This window comes from Phoca vitulina, unplaced genomic scaffold (genome assembly GCF_004348235.1).
Source record: "Phoca vitulina isolate PV1807 unplaced genomic scaffold, GSC_HSeal_1.0 scaffold2, whole genome shotgun sequence".
Taxonomy (NCBI): Eukaryota; Metazoa; Chordata; class Mammalia; order Carnivora; family Phocidae; genus Phoca; species Phoca vitulina.
Genome location: NW_022589705.1, coordinates 18,047,057 through 18,066,916, shown reverse-complemented (window position 1 = coordinate 18,066,916; position 19,860 = coordinate 18,047,057). Strand labels below are relative to the sequence as shown.

Genomic DNA, 19,860 nt, shown 5'->3' with positions numbered 1-19,860 from the left:
ACAAAACAACCATCAAGTTGTTTTTCTTCTATATAAAACTGTTGTTCTTAAGCTAAAAAGTCCATTCTGAACCCAAAATATGTGTTCTACCAGACATCCTCAAAGTTTTTAAAATGAGGCACAAACACATCTCTTTTATTATTGAGCCAAGTTTAAACTCATCCTTCTCGGGGACAGACTGTGGAAGTACAGAGGTGGGATCAGGCTGCTTTTATGACTTGTTTGATTCTGTTTATTGAATGTTCAGTTTGTGGCACTATGCAGACCTCTGGATCATGATCCATTAAAGCTTTCATTCATTCATTCATTAGAAAGGACTTCAGCCCACGGAGATTCTTTACAATGGGGCATGATATAATGTTGTTTTATTTTTATTTATGTATTTATTTTTAATTTAAAAATTAAAAAATTTTTATTAACATGTAATTGACATGTAACATTATATTAGTTTCAGGTGTACAATATAATATTTGATAATTGTATATATTGTGAAATAATCACCATCGTAAGTCTAGTTAACATCCGTCACCACAACATAGTTATGAATTTTTTTTCTTGTGATGAGAACTTTCAAGATTTATTCTCTTAACAGCTTTCAGTTATACAGTATGGTGTTATTAACTATAGTCAGTCTCCATGCTGTACATTACATCTCCAGGACTTATTTTATAATTGGATGTTTTTACCTTTTGACCCCCTTCACCCATTTTGCCCATGTCCCATCCCACATATCTGGCAACCACCAATCTGTTCTCTCTCTTTTTTTTTTATTTAAAAATTTTTAATAGATATTTTTATTAACATAATGTATTATTTGTTTTAGGGGTACAGGTCTGTGATTCATCAGTCCTACACAATTCACAGCGCTCACCATTGCACTTACCCACCCCCCCACCCCCCTCCACTCCAGCAAACCTCAGCTTGTTTCCTGAGATTAAGAGTCTCTTATGGTTTGTCTCCCTCTCTGGTTTCATCTTGTTTCATTTTTCCCTCCCTTTCCCTATGATCCTCTGTCTTGTTTCTCAAATTCCTCATATCAGTGAGATCATATGATACTTGTCTTTCTCTGATTGACTTATTTTGCTTAGCATAATACCGTGAGCCTCCATTTTTTATTGCCCCTCATTAATAGCCTTTTTGATTTCGACTTGGTTAGATTTTAGTTCTTTTATTTCTCCAGAAAGGGATTCTCTAGTATCCTCTATGCTTTTTTGAAGCCCAGCTAGTATCTTTATAATCGTCATTCTGAACTCTAGTTCCAACATCTTGCTAATGTCTGTATTGATTAGGTCCCTGGCAGTAAGTACTGCCTCTTGATCTTTTTTTTGAGGTGAGTTTTTCTGTCTTGTCATTTTATCCAGAGGAGAATTGATGAATGAGAGAATAAAATGCTGAAAGGGTAACAACAACTCCAGAAAAATATGCAATAAACAAATCAGAGAGATCTTCCAGAAAGTGGTCACTTTTCTGTTCATAGAACTGCTGCTGTTCTTTTCTTCGATTACCTTTTGAGTTTATAGGTGTTCAGAATGGTTTGATAACTATCAAGCTGAATTCCTGGGACCAGATGAAATTTAGATCTCCTACTCCTCCGCCATCTTGCTCTTAATCTGTTCTCTTTATCTGTGAATTATCTTTCTTTAGAATTCATATATAAGTGAGATCACATGGTGTTTGTCTTTCTCTTTCTGGCTTATTTCACTTAGCACAATGCCCACAAGTTCCATCCATGTTGTTGCTAATGGTAAGATTTCCTTCTTTTTTATGGCTGAATAATATTCTTTATGTATTTATGTTATATTTTTTATGTATTTATGTGATTTATGTATCAGATTATGTGTGTGTGTATTCACACTTTATTTGTTCATCTATTAATGGACACTTAGGTTGCTAACATGTCTTTGCTGTTGTAAATAATGTTGCAATGAACATAGCAGTGTATATATTTTTTCAAATTAGTGTTTTCATTTCATGCAGAAGTGGAATTGCTGGATCATATGGTAACCCTATTTAAAATTCTTTGATGAAATTCCATACTGTTTCCCATAATGGCTGCACCAATTTACATGCCAAACAACAGTGCACAAAGGTTTCCTTTTTCCACAATCTCTCCAACACTTGCTATTTCTTGTTTGTTTGTTTGTTTGTTTTGATAATAGCTATTCTGGCAGGTGTAAAATGATATCTCATTGTCATTTTGATTTATATTTCCCTGATAATTAGTGATGGTGAGCACCTTTTCATGTACTTGTTGCCATCTGTATGTCTTTAGGAAAATGTCTATTCAGATCCTCTGCCCATTTTTTAATCTGATTGTTTTTTTGCTATTGAGTTGTGTGAGTTCTTTATATATTATGAGTATTAATCCCTTTCAGCCATATGATTTGTAAATCTTTTCTCCCATTTGGTAAGCTGCCTTTTCATTTTGTTGAAGGTTTACTTTGCTGCGCAGAAGCTTTTTAGTTTGATATAGTCCCACTTGTTTATTTTTGTTTTTGTTGCCTTTGCTTTTGATGTCAGAACCAAAAACTCACTGCCACAGCTGATATCAAGGAGCTTATTGCCTATGTTTCCTTCTGAGGGTTTTATGGTTGTAGGTCTGATGTTCAGTTCTTTAATTCATTTTGAGTTGACTTTTGTGTATGGTGTAAGATAGTGGTCCAGTTTCATTCTTTTGTATATGGCTGCCCAGTGTTCCCAAAACCATTTATTGAAGAGACTGTCCTTTCCCCATTGTGTATTCTTGGCTCCTTTGTTATAAATTATCTTATATGTGTGGGTTTATTTCTGGGCTCTCTATTTTGTTTCACTGATCTATGTCTGCTTTTATGACCTTACCATACTGTTTTGATCATTTTAGCTTTGTAATATAGTTTGAAATCAGGAAGTGTGATGCCTCCAGATTTGTTCTTTTTCAGGATTGTTTTGGCTATTTGGGATCTTTTGCGGGTTCCATACAAATTTTAGGATTGTTTGTTTTATTTCTGTGAAAGATGTCATTGGAATCTTGATAGGGATTGCACTGAGTGTGTAGATTGCTTTGGGTGGTATCAGCATTTCAGTATTAATTCTTCCAACCCATGAGCATGGAAGTTCTTTTTACTTTTTAGTTTCCTCTTGACACAGAACTCACATAAAGCCTAAATCTGGACCCTGTCTTTGTAAAGTAGAGCTTCCATTTTGAATAAAGTCATCTTTAAGGGAGCAACAATTTTGTGGTTGGATTCTTTTTTTATTCCTAAGTTCCTAAATCAAAAATTCCCCCTTTCTGCTTTATTATCATAGATATTTTCATCAATTTCCAGTCAGTTGGATATTTGTCAACATCTAATTTAGTTGTAAGCCTTCAGTTATCTGTAGTACTTCTTAAATACTAAAGTGTGTAAGAATCACTTGGGGATCTTATTAAATGCAGTTTCTGGTTCACTAGGTCTAGGATGGGACTTGAGATTCTGCATTTCTAATAAGCTTCCAGGTGATATGATGCTGCTGGTCCCCCAACCACATTGTATAACAAGGGTCCATGGGTCATTCTTACCCTGTAAATATCACTTATGCTACATTCAATTTGGTACTTTCAGCATTTGGTAAGTTTCACAATTGGAATGAGCAACATCAGAAATTAGTAGTTAAACCATTGCTTTTTATTTTAGGAAATTACCAAAAATAAGATGAGGAAAACCTGTTCAGGAATATGGAAGAATTCTTGAAAATGTGTAACAATAATGGCTTGAGTTTTTTTTTTTAAGATTTTATTTATTTATTTGACAGAGAGAGAGATAGCAAGAGCAGGAACACAAGGAGGGGGAGTGGGAGAGGGAGAAGCAAGCTTCCTGCCGAGCAGGGAGCCCAATGTGGGGCTTGATCCCAGGACCCCGGGATCATGACCTGAGCCAAAGGCAGTTGCCTAATGACTGAGCCACCCAGGCACCCCGATGGCTTGAGTTTTTAATTATAATTGATTCCTACTGTTTATTTTTTGTATTTTTTTTTTTTTTAGATACATGTAGTAGTTCAAGGAATATGTATTAGGATTTTTTATAATCTATTTTAAAGATTTAAGAATTTATCTTTCTTAAAATACAGAAATTAAAACCTGAACTATTATAAACCAGAATTTAAAATAACCATAGACAATATCGTGGTTTACTTATAAGAATAACAAGCGCATTGCATAGGTTCGAGCTTGCACTATTTGACAGTCACATTTTTTGCAGTAACACTCATTTATAAACCTCTGAATTGCTCTTCAGTATTTACTGTTCCATCATTTTATTCATTTATTGACTGTCAGTTGTATCGAATCTATTGGCTAAGCAAAAATGAAATCCTAATGTGGGTTCCAATATTAAGGATATGGTATATATAAGAATTGTGGGCAATGGTGACATCAGAAATTTGCCCTGAAATACTCATGACAGTACTAAAGATAGGAGATTGAACGGTTTTTGTTTCATTTCTAGTGTGAAAAGGATTAGAGGTGGAAAAAGAATGTCTTGTAAGCAATAATGCATCAGGTTTAGTTGTAAAGTTTATATTTTGGCATGATACCACCGAGTCACCTTCTGACTGTTTAGGTCTATACCCTAGAACTAGCTTTGAGAATTCTCTAACTCATTTTTTCTCTTCCAGCTACATTTTCTTGTGTGTTTCAGAATGAAGAACCTTCCCTTCTACCCTCAAGTTCTCTGTCTAAACATCTTCCTAGTAAATCTTCCATTTGTACCAAAGTATGAGTAGAACTCCTTGAATACCTGTCTCCTTTCCACCTCCTAAACCTTGGGTACTGCTTTCTGGTCTATCTTCCTTTGATATCAAGTTAGATCATTTTATTAGTCCCGTTCTTTCGACTGGGAACTATCTCTGTTTCCATAATAGCATGGGGCAGTAGGGTAGGAGGCATGCAAGGCAGGCTGGTGCCCCAGTCACAGCTAAAGTAGGCCTACCTCGAGCTAGAACATGGGCTGGGTTTCTATATAGAATCACCAAATGGTGGCTTTGGATGGACACTGAGGTCAGCGTACTGGACAAATAAGCGTCCAGGATGGAAGAAGTGATGAAGATGAAGACAGAGAGTTAAGGTGGTGGGGAGATAGGCTTAGTTTGGACTCAAGGATGTGAGGAAGAAGAGGTCAGCTACAAACAGAAGAAACTGCACGTGACTATCATTGTGTTCTGAATTCAAAACCAGAAACACCTGGAACAATGCAACTGAGTGGGGGGAGGGGCACAGAGAGAGGGAGAGAGACTCTCAAGCTGATTCCCTCCCCTCCCCCGAGCTGAGCGAGGAGCCTGTCATGGGGCTCCGTCTCATGACCCTTGCCAAGATCATGACCTGATCCGAAATCAAGAATAAGATGCTTAACCGCCTGAGCCTGGCCTGAGCCACCCAGGCGCCCCTCAAAGCAGATTTTTAAAAAGACTTGTGAAGGCTGTGGCTTGGCTTATAATGAAGCCAAGTTAATTATTTTCTTATGTCTCAGGCCTGATTAACCCAGGGCCAGGACTCGGCCAGAAACACTTGACCCCCAACACTGGCTACCTCTCTCAAAAGGCTCTGTTTAAATCAAGACGGATCTCTTTCTGTTATTTCAAAGCACATGTTCTTTTGGCAGAGGGTTAGTAATCTCATGCTGTCTTAGAAAATCCACAACGTTACTGGAGGATTTACTCTGAGCTAGTGTGTGAGCTTCATAGGATTTGATTTTTAAATGTTAAATACTTAAAAATACACGTTTTACTTCTTCTGTCTGAGATGAGGCTTTTAAGGAGTAATAGACCCCACAATAAAAGCCAATGAGGTTCCTGTTGTCAATAAAAAAGGGATTTGCGTGAAGTGCTGCTTTTTCTTAAGAAGCACTTTCGTAGAGCATCACTTAGCAACACACAAATCAGCTTTGACACCTTATTCATCTTTAATATTCAGGTTCAAATCAAGTCTTTCCAGTGATGGGACAGATGGAGTCTTTGAAACCAAGCAAGCGAAAGGTGTCACTTTGTAATTTCCATCTTTAGGTTGGCAGCCCTATCAGAGTTTTCATTTTATAACATTTTGGAATGGGAATTTTTTTTTCAATTCTCAGATCTAAATTCCTTAGCATGTCGTGTAGGGTCCATCATGGGCTGGTTGCTGCTTCTGTCATAACCTCTGCTGCAGCCAAATCAAACAGCCCAGTTTCCCAAACGTGCTGGGTTCTTTGATAGCACTATTCCTTCAAGCCCATGTTGTTTCTTTGCTTTGGGAAAACTCTTTGCTGGCTAAGTTCTGCTAATCTTTCTAGATAATTTTGAATTCTCAGGGACCTTGTCTCTGATTCTTTCAGGTCGAGTTAAGGGCAGATCTAGGTCATAGGGCCATTGGATTTTAGTTGTTCGTTTTTCTTATATGTAACTGGGAACTTTTGAGGGACAGGAATTCTGTCTTTTATCTGTATATCCCTATCCTTTCTGTTTGTTTCATTTATCTGAATTTCTTACTATCTGTGGCAGAGGTGAGTCTTCTCTCCCTGTGAAATAGTAGTTCTTTATTACTGATTTTTTGACCAGAAGCTCAAGGTAGTCATTTATGAATTTAACAGTTATCTTTTGAATTGTTCATACTGTGTCAAGGACTATGCTGTTTGTTTATTACTATTTTGGAAGGATATAAGAGTCAACCGTCAGAGAAAGAGTTATACTGGGTGTAGCATTAAGTGGAAAAAATCTGGAGGAATAAAAAATTAAAGCAAGGATTTCTGAAAATGCAAGGTAGCAGGGAGGCTATACCATGGTTTTATGAAGGTTTTCACAAAGGAAGCAAAATTTAAGAGTTTCTTTATGAACACATTTTTTGGTTGGTATAGAAAAATTGAAAGTGACTCAGTGAATAGGGTAACTCCATTGATTTATATATCTTAAGCTCAGAAAATATTCCTCAGTGGTTTGCTTCCAAAAAGTACCTTCTGCCATAATAGAAGGCAGATACTGCCACACTCCCTAGTGAAGTGTGTGTAGATTTCTGGAGTCTTTATTCATATCTTTAAAATTTCACTGGTTTTTGTTTTAAAATTTAATCCGTTTAACATGCTGGAAATTTCTTAAAATAATTTAAATGAATTCCAATTTTAGAACAATGCTTGAAGTATTAAGTCAGTCTTATATGTGGACAACATATTTTATATCTAGAGCCTCTATACTATATGTCTTGAAATAGGATCTAAAGGTATTCCTTTTTCCTTTTGTTTTATTTGGAAAATACTGAAAAGTGAGCAAAAATTAAAAGAAAAAAACACCTCTTATTTGAAAGTGGAGTAGGATATTATATTTAAAAAAAAAGAAAGCCTCCCAACCATCTAGTCCCATCCCAAACTGTTAATCTTTGGGCACTTAGTAAATTGACTTCTTTCTAAAGGTATTTATAAATACTGTTGTTAAAACAATGCAGTGATACGCTGTCTGCTATCTTTTATGAAAGCAACTTTAAAGGTTCCTTTCCATACTAAAGCTAGCTTTGTTCTGCTTTGATCTGTCTATCTATCTATCTATCATCTATCACTTTTTTTTTTTAACAAAAGCACATGAGGCACATTGTTTTAAAAAAGTCAAACAGCTAGACATGTAATAGAAAGTGAAAGTTTCCTTTTGTTGTTGGGAGTAACTGGTCAATATGTTGCTGTATGTTCTAGACGCCTGAGTGGCTCAGTTGGTTAAGCGACTGCCTTCGGCTCAGGTCATGATCCTGGAGTCCCCGGATCGAGTCCCGCATCGGGCTCCCTGCTCAGCGGGGAGTCTGCTTCTCCCTCTGACCCTCCCCCCCTCTCATGCTCTCTCGCTCTCATTCTCTCTCTCAAATAAATAAAATCTTCGAAAAAAATAAAATAAAATAGGTCCTGCTTAATGGGATCATTAAAAAAAAAAATTACAACTTCTTTTTATACAAAAAATGGGATCGTACTTTCCACTCTGTCACTTATATTTTTCATTCACGAACGCTTTATTTCATAGCTGCTCTTCTTTATTACTACATGGAGGTCCATCCCAAGCTTTTTACTGGCTGTATAATATTTCACAGAATGGATCTACTGTTAATAAGCTGGTTGTCCATTAGGTATCTCCAGTAGTTTTTTTATTACAAATAACGCTGAAATAAGCATTTTTGTATCTTGTATACAGGTATGTATCTATAGGGTGATACCCAGGTAGATACACTTGGTTGGAGGCATTGCACATGTAAAATTTCGCTGTATAATTTAAAAGTTAATCTTTTCTTCAAGACTTTCAACAGTATTTAATCATAAACAAAAGTTCTGATTTGAGAGTAAACTCTTTTAAAAAGGAAAGGTGGATTCCTTTCTTGAGGGTCTAATGAGACAGTACAGTTCAGGGAGGATTTTTTGTCATTGTTTTTCTCCTCCTGTTTTAGCCTGAATTTTATTTGGAATCTTTGAGAGAAAATACCCCTTGGTCTTTCTATTGCCTCAGAAAATAAATCTGTGTTCTTATTGGTAGCACCTCCTTGATAATGCTGTTATTTCCCTGGATGTTGATATTCCTTATGATGAGCCACAATTTTAGCTTAATTCTATTCTGTCCAGTATGACATAGAATAGAATGAAAACTATCTGATGGGTAATTTATCTTAAAAGAAATGCAGGAAGGTGACTCTAACAATAAAAATTTTAAACCCAGACTGTCATTTTGTTTACGTATCTTAAGTTCTTTTCCTGTAACCTTGAAAACAGTTAAAATTGTGCCTTATTGAATAAAAGAAAACTTATAGATGAAGCACATTTTCTGGTTCTTAAAGGATAATCTAATTGAGGCTCTATATACCTTGCTTTTAGGTGGTAAGAGTAGGTTTCTAAAGTTTTGTGTTTTTTCATGCTGCCACACACAATTATGGATTTAGTAGTCTTTTAGGTACTCTCTCTGTTTGATTCAAGTTTCTTCACCTACTTCTTTGAGTCCAGTTCACTCCAGCTGTTTTTATAGACATATCAAATTGCTATTTGAGAAATACCTTACAGATTTCCAATTCATATGTAAAAGACAAATGGGCTCACGGTGTTTTTTGTTGCTGTTGTTGTAAGCATCTAAGAGCCTCAATAGGCAACTCGTGTATAGTTATATAAACATATATTGGAAGAGAGGTATTTGTGTTTCACATAGAACTTTAATATAATTTATCTAATTTAATTCATATAACTTAAACTTTAAGAAAATGACTTTTAAAAACAATTCTCAGATTTCATAGTCTTTCTGACTTGTAAAGGTTTATCTGCTAATCTCTTTATCTATAAGATATTATATTTCCGAGGAGATGATAGTAATTTATTTTACAGATTATTTTGTTTTCTCTCCTTTTTACAGAAAACAGGCATCGTTATGGGTCCAAGGAGACATTTTCCGATCCAAGCTGAAAAATAGACCATCCAGTGAAGGAAGTATTAATAAAATTCTTTCTAGCTTGGATGATATGTCTATTGGTGGAAACTTATCTAAAATACAAAACGTGGAAAGATTTGGAGAGGTGAGTTTTCCTCAGGAAGATTTTCATGTCTCCTTAGGACTAATGTTCTGCATTTCTTTGTTTCCCAGCTGAACATTTATAACACAGCAATATCTCTTTTCTGAGATGCTGAGAGTACCAATATTTTTAGGTGTAGAATCATCCACCTGTAAAACAAGAATCCATAGCAAAGAAAGCAATTATCCTTAAAAAAAAAAAAAAAGCTGTAATTTAAGGAGCACAATTATAAAGGAGACCACTCTGGTTTGGAGACTATGTACAAAAAGGAAATAGAAGAGCAAATTTTCTATTTGAAGATGAAAGTGGATAAAAAGAAGAAAGAATTAATGTGACAATTGAAGAAACAGTACATGCCACAAGTGGTTTTTTGAAAGTCTCAAATTCATATTGATTTCTAAAGTCCAGAGTTGAAAACATAATTAGGGGCAACTTTTTTTTTTTTTAAATTGAGGCTCTAAACAAACCACTTTAAACAGCTGACATCTATGGTCTCATTTAGTCTTTACAACTAGCTGGTGATAGGTAATATCAGCAATATCACCCAAGCAATATGATCTCTACTTTATAGTAAGGAAATTGAATGTCAGGGAAGTTCTAACCTTGGTGATTCCAATCCACATCCATCTGATTCTGAATCTGTGTTTTTTCTGTTATACCCTGCTAACCTAAAAATGGAAGTGACTTACAACAGGTAGGATCATGGGCATTTTTGGAACTGGAAGCAAGCTTGAAATCATTTGTTCTCCTTCCCTCTCGTGCGGATCAGAAGCCGGGGGCCCCACTGAATCCCATGACTTGCTAAAGGTCATGGCGTTGTTTAGTAGTGGGACTACCTTGAGACTGGGAGTCTCCCTCCTGGTTTAGCTCTTTCTACCACAGTATGCCTGAGGTGAAACTAAGCACTTGGTTTGTAGTTATATTTTTATATCCCTGAAGGAGCAAAAGGAGCTGTTAAAAATATTTAAGCAATGGGGAGGCTGGGTGGCTCAGTCAGTTAAGCGTCCAACTCTTGGTTTCAGCTCAGGTCATGATCTAGGGGTCGTGGGATGGAGCCCCATGTCAGGCTCCCTGCTCAGTGGGGAGTCTGCTTGAGATTCTCTTCCTCTCCCTTTGCCTCTCCCCCAACTCAAATAAATAAATAAATCTTAAAAAAATATTTAGGCAGCGAGAGTGGATTTGCATTCTATTAGGCGGTGACCCGTTGGACCTGGACAAGGGTCTTGAGCAAAATACTGTGGTTCACGTTTGACCCTCAGGGAACCCAAAATGGAACAAGTGGCATGCCAAACAGGTTTCTTTCACCAAGAAAGATAACCAGAGTGCTTGGCAATAGGGAGAGTGGGCTTTCTTCAAGGACACAGGATGAAGACTGCCATAAGAACCAGTTTTTCAACCCTGTGGTCTCTACTCCAGCACAGCCTCTGAAGAAGTGGCTAAGTTTACTTGTGTGAATCATCTGTCCCGACAAAATGTAAATCTTAGCCAAGGTCATGTTGATGTTCAGAGCCTTTGTTGACTTTTTCTTGTCTCTGTGTTGTAGTCTGGCCTATTCAAAGCAAACAAAAGGATCTGAACTGACATTTTAATGTGATAATATAGCTAAGCAAGAGTACTTTTCTTGCTCTGGTCAGCATTTCCTTCTCACATTTTGTTCAAGTAAACAGTGCTTTGAATTATGACCTCTGAAAAGATAGACATACAATTTATCCATCTCTCTGGAAAACATATTTATCTTATAGAAATATAATGTTTTCTATATCATAATCCATATTAAACGAGCATCTGGTAGTTAGAACATTCTGTTCTCATACTTTTTTAGATCTCAATTTGTTGAACTTAAGACTAATTAACATTTATTTATCACTGAAGAATGAAATATGAAATTTAAAATAAGTCAGTTTTAAATACAAGCATGTATTCAGATATTGGGCTATTTCTCTTCCTCTTTCTTATTCCCTGCACCGCCAAATTAATTACTTTAGCTCTAGCCATTCAGAAGTGGTATGATTTTTGAAATTAGAGCACAGAAATGCAAGAATTCAGAAATAACACAGAACGATGGTGTGGTTAAGACTTCAGACGGTGACATATATATAGGTTTTGGACTACTTTATAGTTAGGTGATGCGTTGCGTAAATAACACTTTTAGTCCCTTTTCTTGCTATGTTTATCTGGTGCTGGCTCCAGAACGTTACATGAATATGGGGAATTAGTTTACTCAAAAGTGAAGGTAATAGAGGTAGTGATATCTTTGTCGTTCTTGTGAATTCTAAGTGGGAAAATAAGTTGAGAATGCTGCAAGGATTTTAATATGTTTCAAGTTCCATACCAATGTTCAGGATAGAAGCCCATGGAAGTTCTGGGTTTATTAGTTTGTACATAAAGAAAGTGCAAAAAGGCGCTATTCTTCTAGAGGTTGCTTCTTTTTTTTTTTTTCTTTTTAGAAGTAATGTCAGATTGAAAATGAGATACTAAATTATTTTTCTGATTTCTAGGCCTACAGGGGTTTTCCTGGGGTTGGTTATTCGGAAGCTCTGTAATTACTTGATTGGGAAGGTTTGAATATATAGTTTTTCAGTGCCCAGGAGGTGAGTGAATAGGCAAAAAGGATTAACCAGAAGGATTCAGGCCACATTAATGGACTAGGCTGCAGCTGTAATGAATTCTCTTTGCCTACTTAGAGTCATGAAAAATCTTTTATAAATAGAGGCTTTATCTTGACTGAAGCTGGTCTTCAGTGCTAGGCTAGGCACTATGAAATATACCCGGCCCATCCTGTGGGTCTAGGTTAGGCTTGCTGCTTTGTGCTCCTGCCTTGCACTGTATTTTTCCTCCATGGTCCTTAACACCTCCTTCCCTGCCCTGCAATACACGCTGTGAAGATCGAGGCTTCTATCTGCCCTCGTCGTGAGCCTATTCCTAGCCCACAGGGCCTTCGTAAATGTTGCTTGAAAGAATGGAGAAGGCTTACGAAGGAGCCTGGAGCTTGAAAGAATGGAGAAGGCTTTTAATAGAAAAACAAACAAGAAAACAGACATGAAATTGGTAATAATCCAAGCTATCCAAGGGTAGTCTGTGCTCAAATACAAAATAGTACCAGCAATAAGTGCTCACTCAGACATGCCAGGGCCTAAGGGTCCGTCATGCATTGGGGTTATAAAAAATGGCTTTAAGAAGATGGAATTTAAAATTAACACTTTATTTAAGGGGCCGATACTTAAGGAGTTAAGTGAGGAGCTTAGAATGTAACAACAACCTAAATAGCATCTACTAGGTGCTAGGCACTGTTCTAGGTGCTTTACAAGGATTAACTTTTTTTTTTTTTTAAAAATTTTTTTTTTTTTTTTGAGTATGAAAAAACAGGAGGGGGGGGGGGGGGGGGGAGCAGCAGAGGGAGATGAAGAAGCAGACTCCCCGATGAGCAGGGAGCCCGATGCGGGGCTCGATCCCAAGACCCCGAGATCATGACCTGAGCTGAAGGCAGATGCTTAACCGACTGAGCCACCCAGGTGCCCCTACATGGATTAACTCTTAGTTCTTATAACAGCTGTATGAAATAGGCACTGTTACTAGGCCCTTTTTAACAGATGGCATAACCGAGATAGAGAAAGTTAAACTGCCCCAGATCACAAAGTATGCAGTGGCGCTGGCAGTTAGACGCAGGCGCTCTGGCTTCGGAGGCTCCTCTCAGCCACCCACTGTGAGGCCTCGCTCCATACCCTGTTGCCTCTCCATGAGGTCCTAAGTGTGGCTTTAGTATATTATATCAGTGGGTTTGAACATAACCTTAGCCAGCCTGTCCCAATAAATTTCTCCTGGAACTGTGATTGTTGTTAACTTTTCCTTCTCCAGGGTGATAATCCAATATTAGCACACTTATCGATCAGATGCTCTTGACTTAGAGATATTAATTAGGTACAGGTGCTGCTCCTATTCAGCCAAGTTCACATAAATTGACAGGTAAATAAGAATTTAGCGTTTTAGGGGCGCCTGGGTGGCTCAGATGGTTAAGCGTCTGCCTTCAGCTCAGGTCATGATCCCAGGATCCTGGGATCGAGCCCCACATCGGGCTCCTGGCTCAGTGGGGAGCCTGCTTCTCCCTCTCCCTCTGCCTCTCTCCCTGCTCATGCTCTCTCTCTCTCTGTATCTCTGTGTCTCAAATGAATAAATAAAATCTTTAAAAAAAAAGTATTTAGTGTTTTGATTAATTAATTAATTTTTAAAGATTTTATTTTTAAGCAATCTCTACACCCAACATGGGGTTCAAACCCATAACCCAGAGATCAAGAGTCACATGCTCCACCGACTGAGCCAGCCAGGTGCCCCAAGAATGTACTGTTTTAATTACATCATGGAGATACTGTGATTTATAAAATCCTTTGCTCTTTTACATCAAATGCCCAAGTACAGGGTGCATCTTAGAAAAAAATCCATGAAGTAAGAAATTAACTCTCTAAGACCCTACTTTCAAGCACTATTCTTTCTACTCTTGGGACCACTATGGCATTCCAGTTCCAATCTGAATGCCACTGGGATCCGGGAGAGGCTCTAGGACAGGAGAGTGACAATACAACACAGAGCCAGGGTTTGGGGAGACTGCTCTGGCTGTGAGGGAAAGGGGTGCTGGGGTCTGTGTTCGGCCAGGGGTGGGAGGCCAGGAAGTTGGTGATGGGGGAGTGGTCCCAGGTGATAAAGGTCTCAACCGGTGGCAGTGAGGAAGGAGAGAAGACGGACTCGGGGACCCAGATAAATCCAAACTTTTTATGATCAGAAGCAACTTGTTATGAAGATGACATCTTTGCCTTTCCCCAGCTTTTATACCTCACAGTTTCAGCATCTGAGAGCTGAAAGAATTTTGGAGATGACCCAGCCACCTTTCCTAGCCAAATCACTTAAACCTGCTAAAAATCCATTATCATCTTTCTCTTCCAATCCTTTCACTTCTATTTTTACTCATTTCTATTTCAAACTCTCTTTTTATGTCATTTTTCTATTATAACTCTTCCATCTTTTTTCCCTACTATGCTATATTTTATCTAATAGATTTTTTTTCTTAATGGCACACACCGCAGCCTCCCCAGTAGCTCACTCTGTCACCATTTGATTAATGCGTTGGTCAGTAATTACTCTATCCAACTGAAACCTATGAGTGCCTTTTATTTTCATTTTCATCTTGTCTATATTTAGAGAACAACCAATGGCATAAAATAAATCTTTCTATTTTGCAACTATTATTTGTTCTTTAGCTAGACCATCATCTGTAAATAAGTACATCTTTTGAAATGGTCCTTCTTCATGTATTTTAGTTTGCTCTCATTTTCCTGCCTTTATGTAGGGCAGGCTGGGTTTAATAAATATATTTATTAATATATATTTAAATAAATATATATATTTATAGATATATATTTTTTCTTTAGAAAAGACATGGCTTCCTTCTCCAGAGGTTGAGAGCCAAGACTTAATAAATAATGTTTTCTTTTTCTTTGAGAGCTAGGGTATTTAAGTAAATTCCTTAAGAGAAAGAGCTTAAATAGAAAATATATTGAATCTGGCTAGTTAGGTGCATGGCTCTCTGTTGCAGTGTTTTTGTTGTTTTCTACATTTGAAATGCATTACATTTAAAAGATTTCACCTTTAAGATACATAATAAAGTGGGAGAGAAAATACTTGTGACATAACTATATGTAAAATATTAGCAATTTTTTTTGTTTAATTGTGTATCTTGTTAAATTAGTATTTTTTTTTCAAGTAATATGTGACCACACTTTTAGAAATGTCAGAAAGTACTGAATTCTAATAAAAAATATCAGTCCCCTATCCCACCTTTCTGTACTCCAAGACCAACTCCCAAGCGGGGGAACCCCTAAGCAAATTATATCAGCATTTTCACTACCATTATTTCTACACATCAATGTCTTGCTTATAATGCTATTTAAAACAGTTTATTGATTTTGGACATTTTTTGATTGCCTTCTGGTTGTGGTAGACAGGATTTTAGCTCTCCCCCCTCCCCCCCCCCGCCCAGGTGTTACTCCTACTCCCCCGTGCTTCCCCATATGGCTACATCATAATTTTTTGTTAAACCCAAAAATATGTACATTATTACTATGTAAGGACTGTTCACTCTTGAGCATGGTAGTCTACTCTGTTTTTTTTATTGAAGTACAGTTGACACAATGTTATATGAGTTCAGGTGTGAGTTAATTGCCTTTTTATTTGCATAGTTTTCTGTGTACTTGGGAAAACATAAGGCTACTCTCTCCTCCCCGCAATTATGCCAAGCAATTTAAAATTTATTCAAAATCTTAACACAGCAAAAAATTTTACCAAGTTCATTCTTTTCCCAAAGAGTCTTCTCCTCTCCACCCTGGACTGGTTGTTCTTTAGCCTTACTGTATAGTTCTGACCCAAGGCCTTCTTTTCACCCTCTTCAGTTGGAGTCCTAATTTTCCTGGATTTCCTCTTGTCTTCTTAACTTTTCCCTGATGTACATCCTGTAATAGTTTTCTCAGAGAGATTGTGTGAGAGGTGAATTTTTTTATCTTTGTTTTACCTTTACGTTTGACTGTTGGGTTGAATTTTGGAATTCCAGGTTGAGGCTCACTTTTCCTTAGAATTTTGAAGGTGTTTCAGAGCTGGGAACACAAAGATCCTCCTGGTTGGAAGGACAAACAAGCTTTCCTGGCTTTCCCACAAAGGTGCCCATTAGACAATGAACCTGACCAATAAGGGTGAGGATCCTGTCAGGTCCTTCAAGAAGCCAGTCCCATATTCTAGAGACTCCGGCTGTGTGCTGGTCCTTCCATCAGGTACAAGTAACTGGTATCAGGTACAAGTAACTGGTAACAACACCCATGTTGATTGCTGGGTGAAGCTAAGCCCACCTCCTCAGGTGTACCGTCCTGCTAGCAAGCCTAACCTTCAGGCCTGCCTTATTTCTATTCCTGCAGGCTTCCTTGGGTGATAATGGATTCATTCCCACTGGGGTTGCATGGGCAGAGATGAATGATATAACCAATTCCTGGAGACTTTATAGATGGGCAACTTATGACTTTAAGAGAATCCTCTGACTTTAAGGTTCCATGAACCTGTGACTGTTGAACTGGTGTTCTTTGCCAGGATGACCCTTCCTGTGATCTTGGCCTGCTTCTCTCCACACTCCTTCTTTAAGACTCAGTTAAGGGATTTCCTCCTCTAGGAAGCTTTCATCTTCATTTCTTCTTCTTTCCTACCAGCTGTGTGCTTTGTGTGTCTATTTTTCTTTTTTAAACTCAGAGTTATAGTAGTAAGGTGTGGTCTTTTTACCCAGGACATGTCTACTGACCCCAGATGTATCCTTGCAACCCAACCTAGGTGGCAGGGAGTAAAGAAGTGTTTTGAGCCAGGAATGGCTATCAGAAATGACTAGAATGTGACTGAGGGAAGTATGTTTTTGTATATCCTTCATCAAATAAGAGTTCTAGATTTAAAGAGTGGAGGGGACTTTTATGGCTGCAAGGAATCTTAGCAAATTCAAGGTGTATGAATTATTAAGGGGAGGGAAATGGGCAAAATAAAATCTTTACTGGTGCAGTGTTAGTGTACCATTGTATCTGGGGTCAAGAAATCTGATTTTAAAATCATTGCTGTCATGAAGAGCTTCGGGGAGCTTGGGTAATATTCCTAACTTCTGTGAGCACCTCCTTTTTTTTCATCTTTATGGGTAACAGTGTCTTCCCCGCCCTGAATTGTAAGAATTAAATGTGAACTAGCATGTGAAAAGACCTTGTGTGGTACTTCTGTTTTTTAGTCTATAAGACTTATGTCAGCAGGAAACACTTTCCCAATCTAGTAAACTTTAACTCCTTCTGGAAAGGTCTTGAGTGCTTTTACTAGTGTTAGTTGATCCTAGTAAGTTATCGTCTAGATGTCCTAAATTGTTTTGTCTTTCATTTCTGTAAACAAGTTATAAAATTTACAGTGATTGATCCTAGTAGTTTCTGGAAACATATTTGTAATGTATCTATTGAGCCAGCCTGTATCTGAGCTATATTCCAAAGCATGATTTTGTCTGCGTGAGAGTCTCTTTGGTTGTGGTCCCTTGTAATAAAGAGCTCTTTTTAAATTCTACCACATCCATACCCATGCTTTGATTTAGAGTTGATTTGACCAGTATATTTAATTGATGAATAGTTGAACAATCTCTAGTATATATATAGACAATGCTGAATTCATAGAGCATTAAAGCTATTTAAGATAATCTATGTTAAGACAATCTATATTAATAGTTTATGGTCTATTAAGAAAGCTATATAAAGCAAAATTATTCATAATAACCTTTCTATGGAACATGCATTTTTTTTCCAGAATAATTTAGAAGAGGATGAAAATGTGGAAATGAAAAATGGTATAACCCAGGGAGACAAACTACGTGCCTTAAAAAGTCAGAGACAGCCACGCTCCTCACCATCCTGTGCTTTTAGGTAGATCCATTTTAAACTTCTGAATTTATATTTTGCCTCCATTTGTGGATAGAGTATTTAATCTTCTCTTTTGAATATCGTTCTACAAGTGCCATGTTTACCTCTTGTTTTTTGGTTTATTACTATTTTGTGTTGTTTATTATTTTGTCACTATAGAGAGCAGCTAAGTTTTAGAAGCTTACAGAAAGCAGCTCCTGCAATCTCAGTCTCTGGAAATCCCACCTTAAACTGCTGTGCCATTGGGTGTCTCTGGGACTGTGTTCAAAATTCCTTTTGGAATTCTACTCTTCCCCCATGAGTGGATGTCCTGTCTTGTGGCAAATCCTCACAGGTGTACTGAGGCTTTTGTTTTGAATCTAGAGTGTGTAGAAAAGTATTGAATGCCAAGCTTTGGTATATCCTAACTCCTTAGTTTTATGTTCTATATTTGAGAATTGAATAAACAATTCTTAACCTGTGTCTGTAAAGTTTGAAGTCTAAAATTACTAATCAGAATCAATTGATGGAACCTGACTTGTGATCATAACATTTAAAACCTGCTAATGGTTCAGATTAGTTAAAAGAGAAAGTCTTTAGGATCAATGTAGGTACAAAAATCTGTGAATATCTTCCAGATTCTTTACTGTAATATATGGGATGGTGACAAGTTCCCAAATGATTATAATAGGAAATGGCTGCTTTTCTTTGCCTTTTAAGTGAGAGACATGCACAGCACGAGGGGTGTTTTGCCAGCATGACACGTCAAACAGCCTCACAGAGAGTTTGATTTTCATGTGTTATCTGGGAGGATTATAACACAAGTCAGATTAAGTCTGAACACATCATTACCTATGCTTTGAGTACTGGTTCCTTGACCTGGGGAATGAAGGTTTATGTGGCTCACATTCAAGCTGATCGTTTTCCATAGTAATGTGAGAAGATGGGACAGCAAGCCTCATGCTTAGTAGTAACCGCCAACTACCACTAGAAAATTGAAGGGACGCATCATTCACTGAGCAGCATGTTAGGTGTTTAGTTTGGTTATGAAGATTAACTGAATTAACACAAAAGGTATGCATCATTACCCACATTTGGGTTGGTTGCTTGAGGTTAGGGAGGTTAAATCCCTCCCCAGTGGGATGGAGTTGGCATAGAGCTGATATTCACACCCAGTACTGTTCAATCTGTGCTCTGCCCGCTATGGATATCATCTAAGTCAGTGGAAGGTTCTTCAAGATTACTAATCTCTTTATTTGCCATTTTTCCCCTTGAAACTCTTAAGAAAGGCTTTATATTGCTTAAAATTAATTTCCAACAGATTTAGATTTGATTTTGAAGAAATCATAAGGGGGAGGGAGGGATAAATTGGCATATAGCTTGGCACGTAAGTAGGCAAAAGAAGTGAGAGAACCTCCACGACACAAATTTTAGAAGGCTATTCCAATATGATTTTTCTATGTTTTTTTTTAATTCTTAGAAATTTTCTCATTTTTTAGAATTCAATTTTCCTCGGAAATTTTCTCATTTTTTAGAATTCAATTTTCCTAACGGCATCATGGTATCATCATTGAACGTTTTTTTTTACCCTGAGTGGCTGCAACGCCACCTTCTGATTTAAAGAAATTTGCTGTAAATTAAATTTAAGATGAAACAAAATGACTAAAATGGGTTTCCTGCTGGTTCTAGGATTTATTTTAGAAACCGGATGAGTACTAATATCCATTTGGGAGGTTTCTCCCTTTTGCCAATTTAATATTGTTACTGGTCTGACTCCATATGCTCTGGCTTTTGGTTTTTGCTTAAATGTATGAACCCGGTGATGCGTGAGCTTTTGTCTTTGATTTCCACAGGTTGGATGATATGAAAGGGCACCCAAGAGCAGTATCCCAGCCTTTCAGGTACTGTTACTGA

General features: G+C 37.4%; 1 protein-coding gene across 1 annotated transcript in view; it reads left to right on the top strand.

Moving 5' to 3' along the window:
• The window catches only part of CDC14A (cell division cycle 14A), a 148,717-nt gene that overhangs the window by 125,489 nt on the left and 3,368 nt on the right, over positions 1 to 19,860 (top strand). Inside the window, exons 11-13 of the mRNA XM_032422664.1 lie at positions 9,349 to 9,508; positions 17,855 to 17,970; positions 19,800 to 19,847. Coding sequence (XP_032278555.1) covers positions 9,349 to 9,508; positions 17,855 to 17,970; positions 19,800 to 19,847 — 324 coding nt within the window. The remainder of the gene's footprint in view (positions 1 to 9,348; positions 9,509 to 17,854; positions 17,971 to 19,799; positions 19,848 to 19,860) is intronic.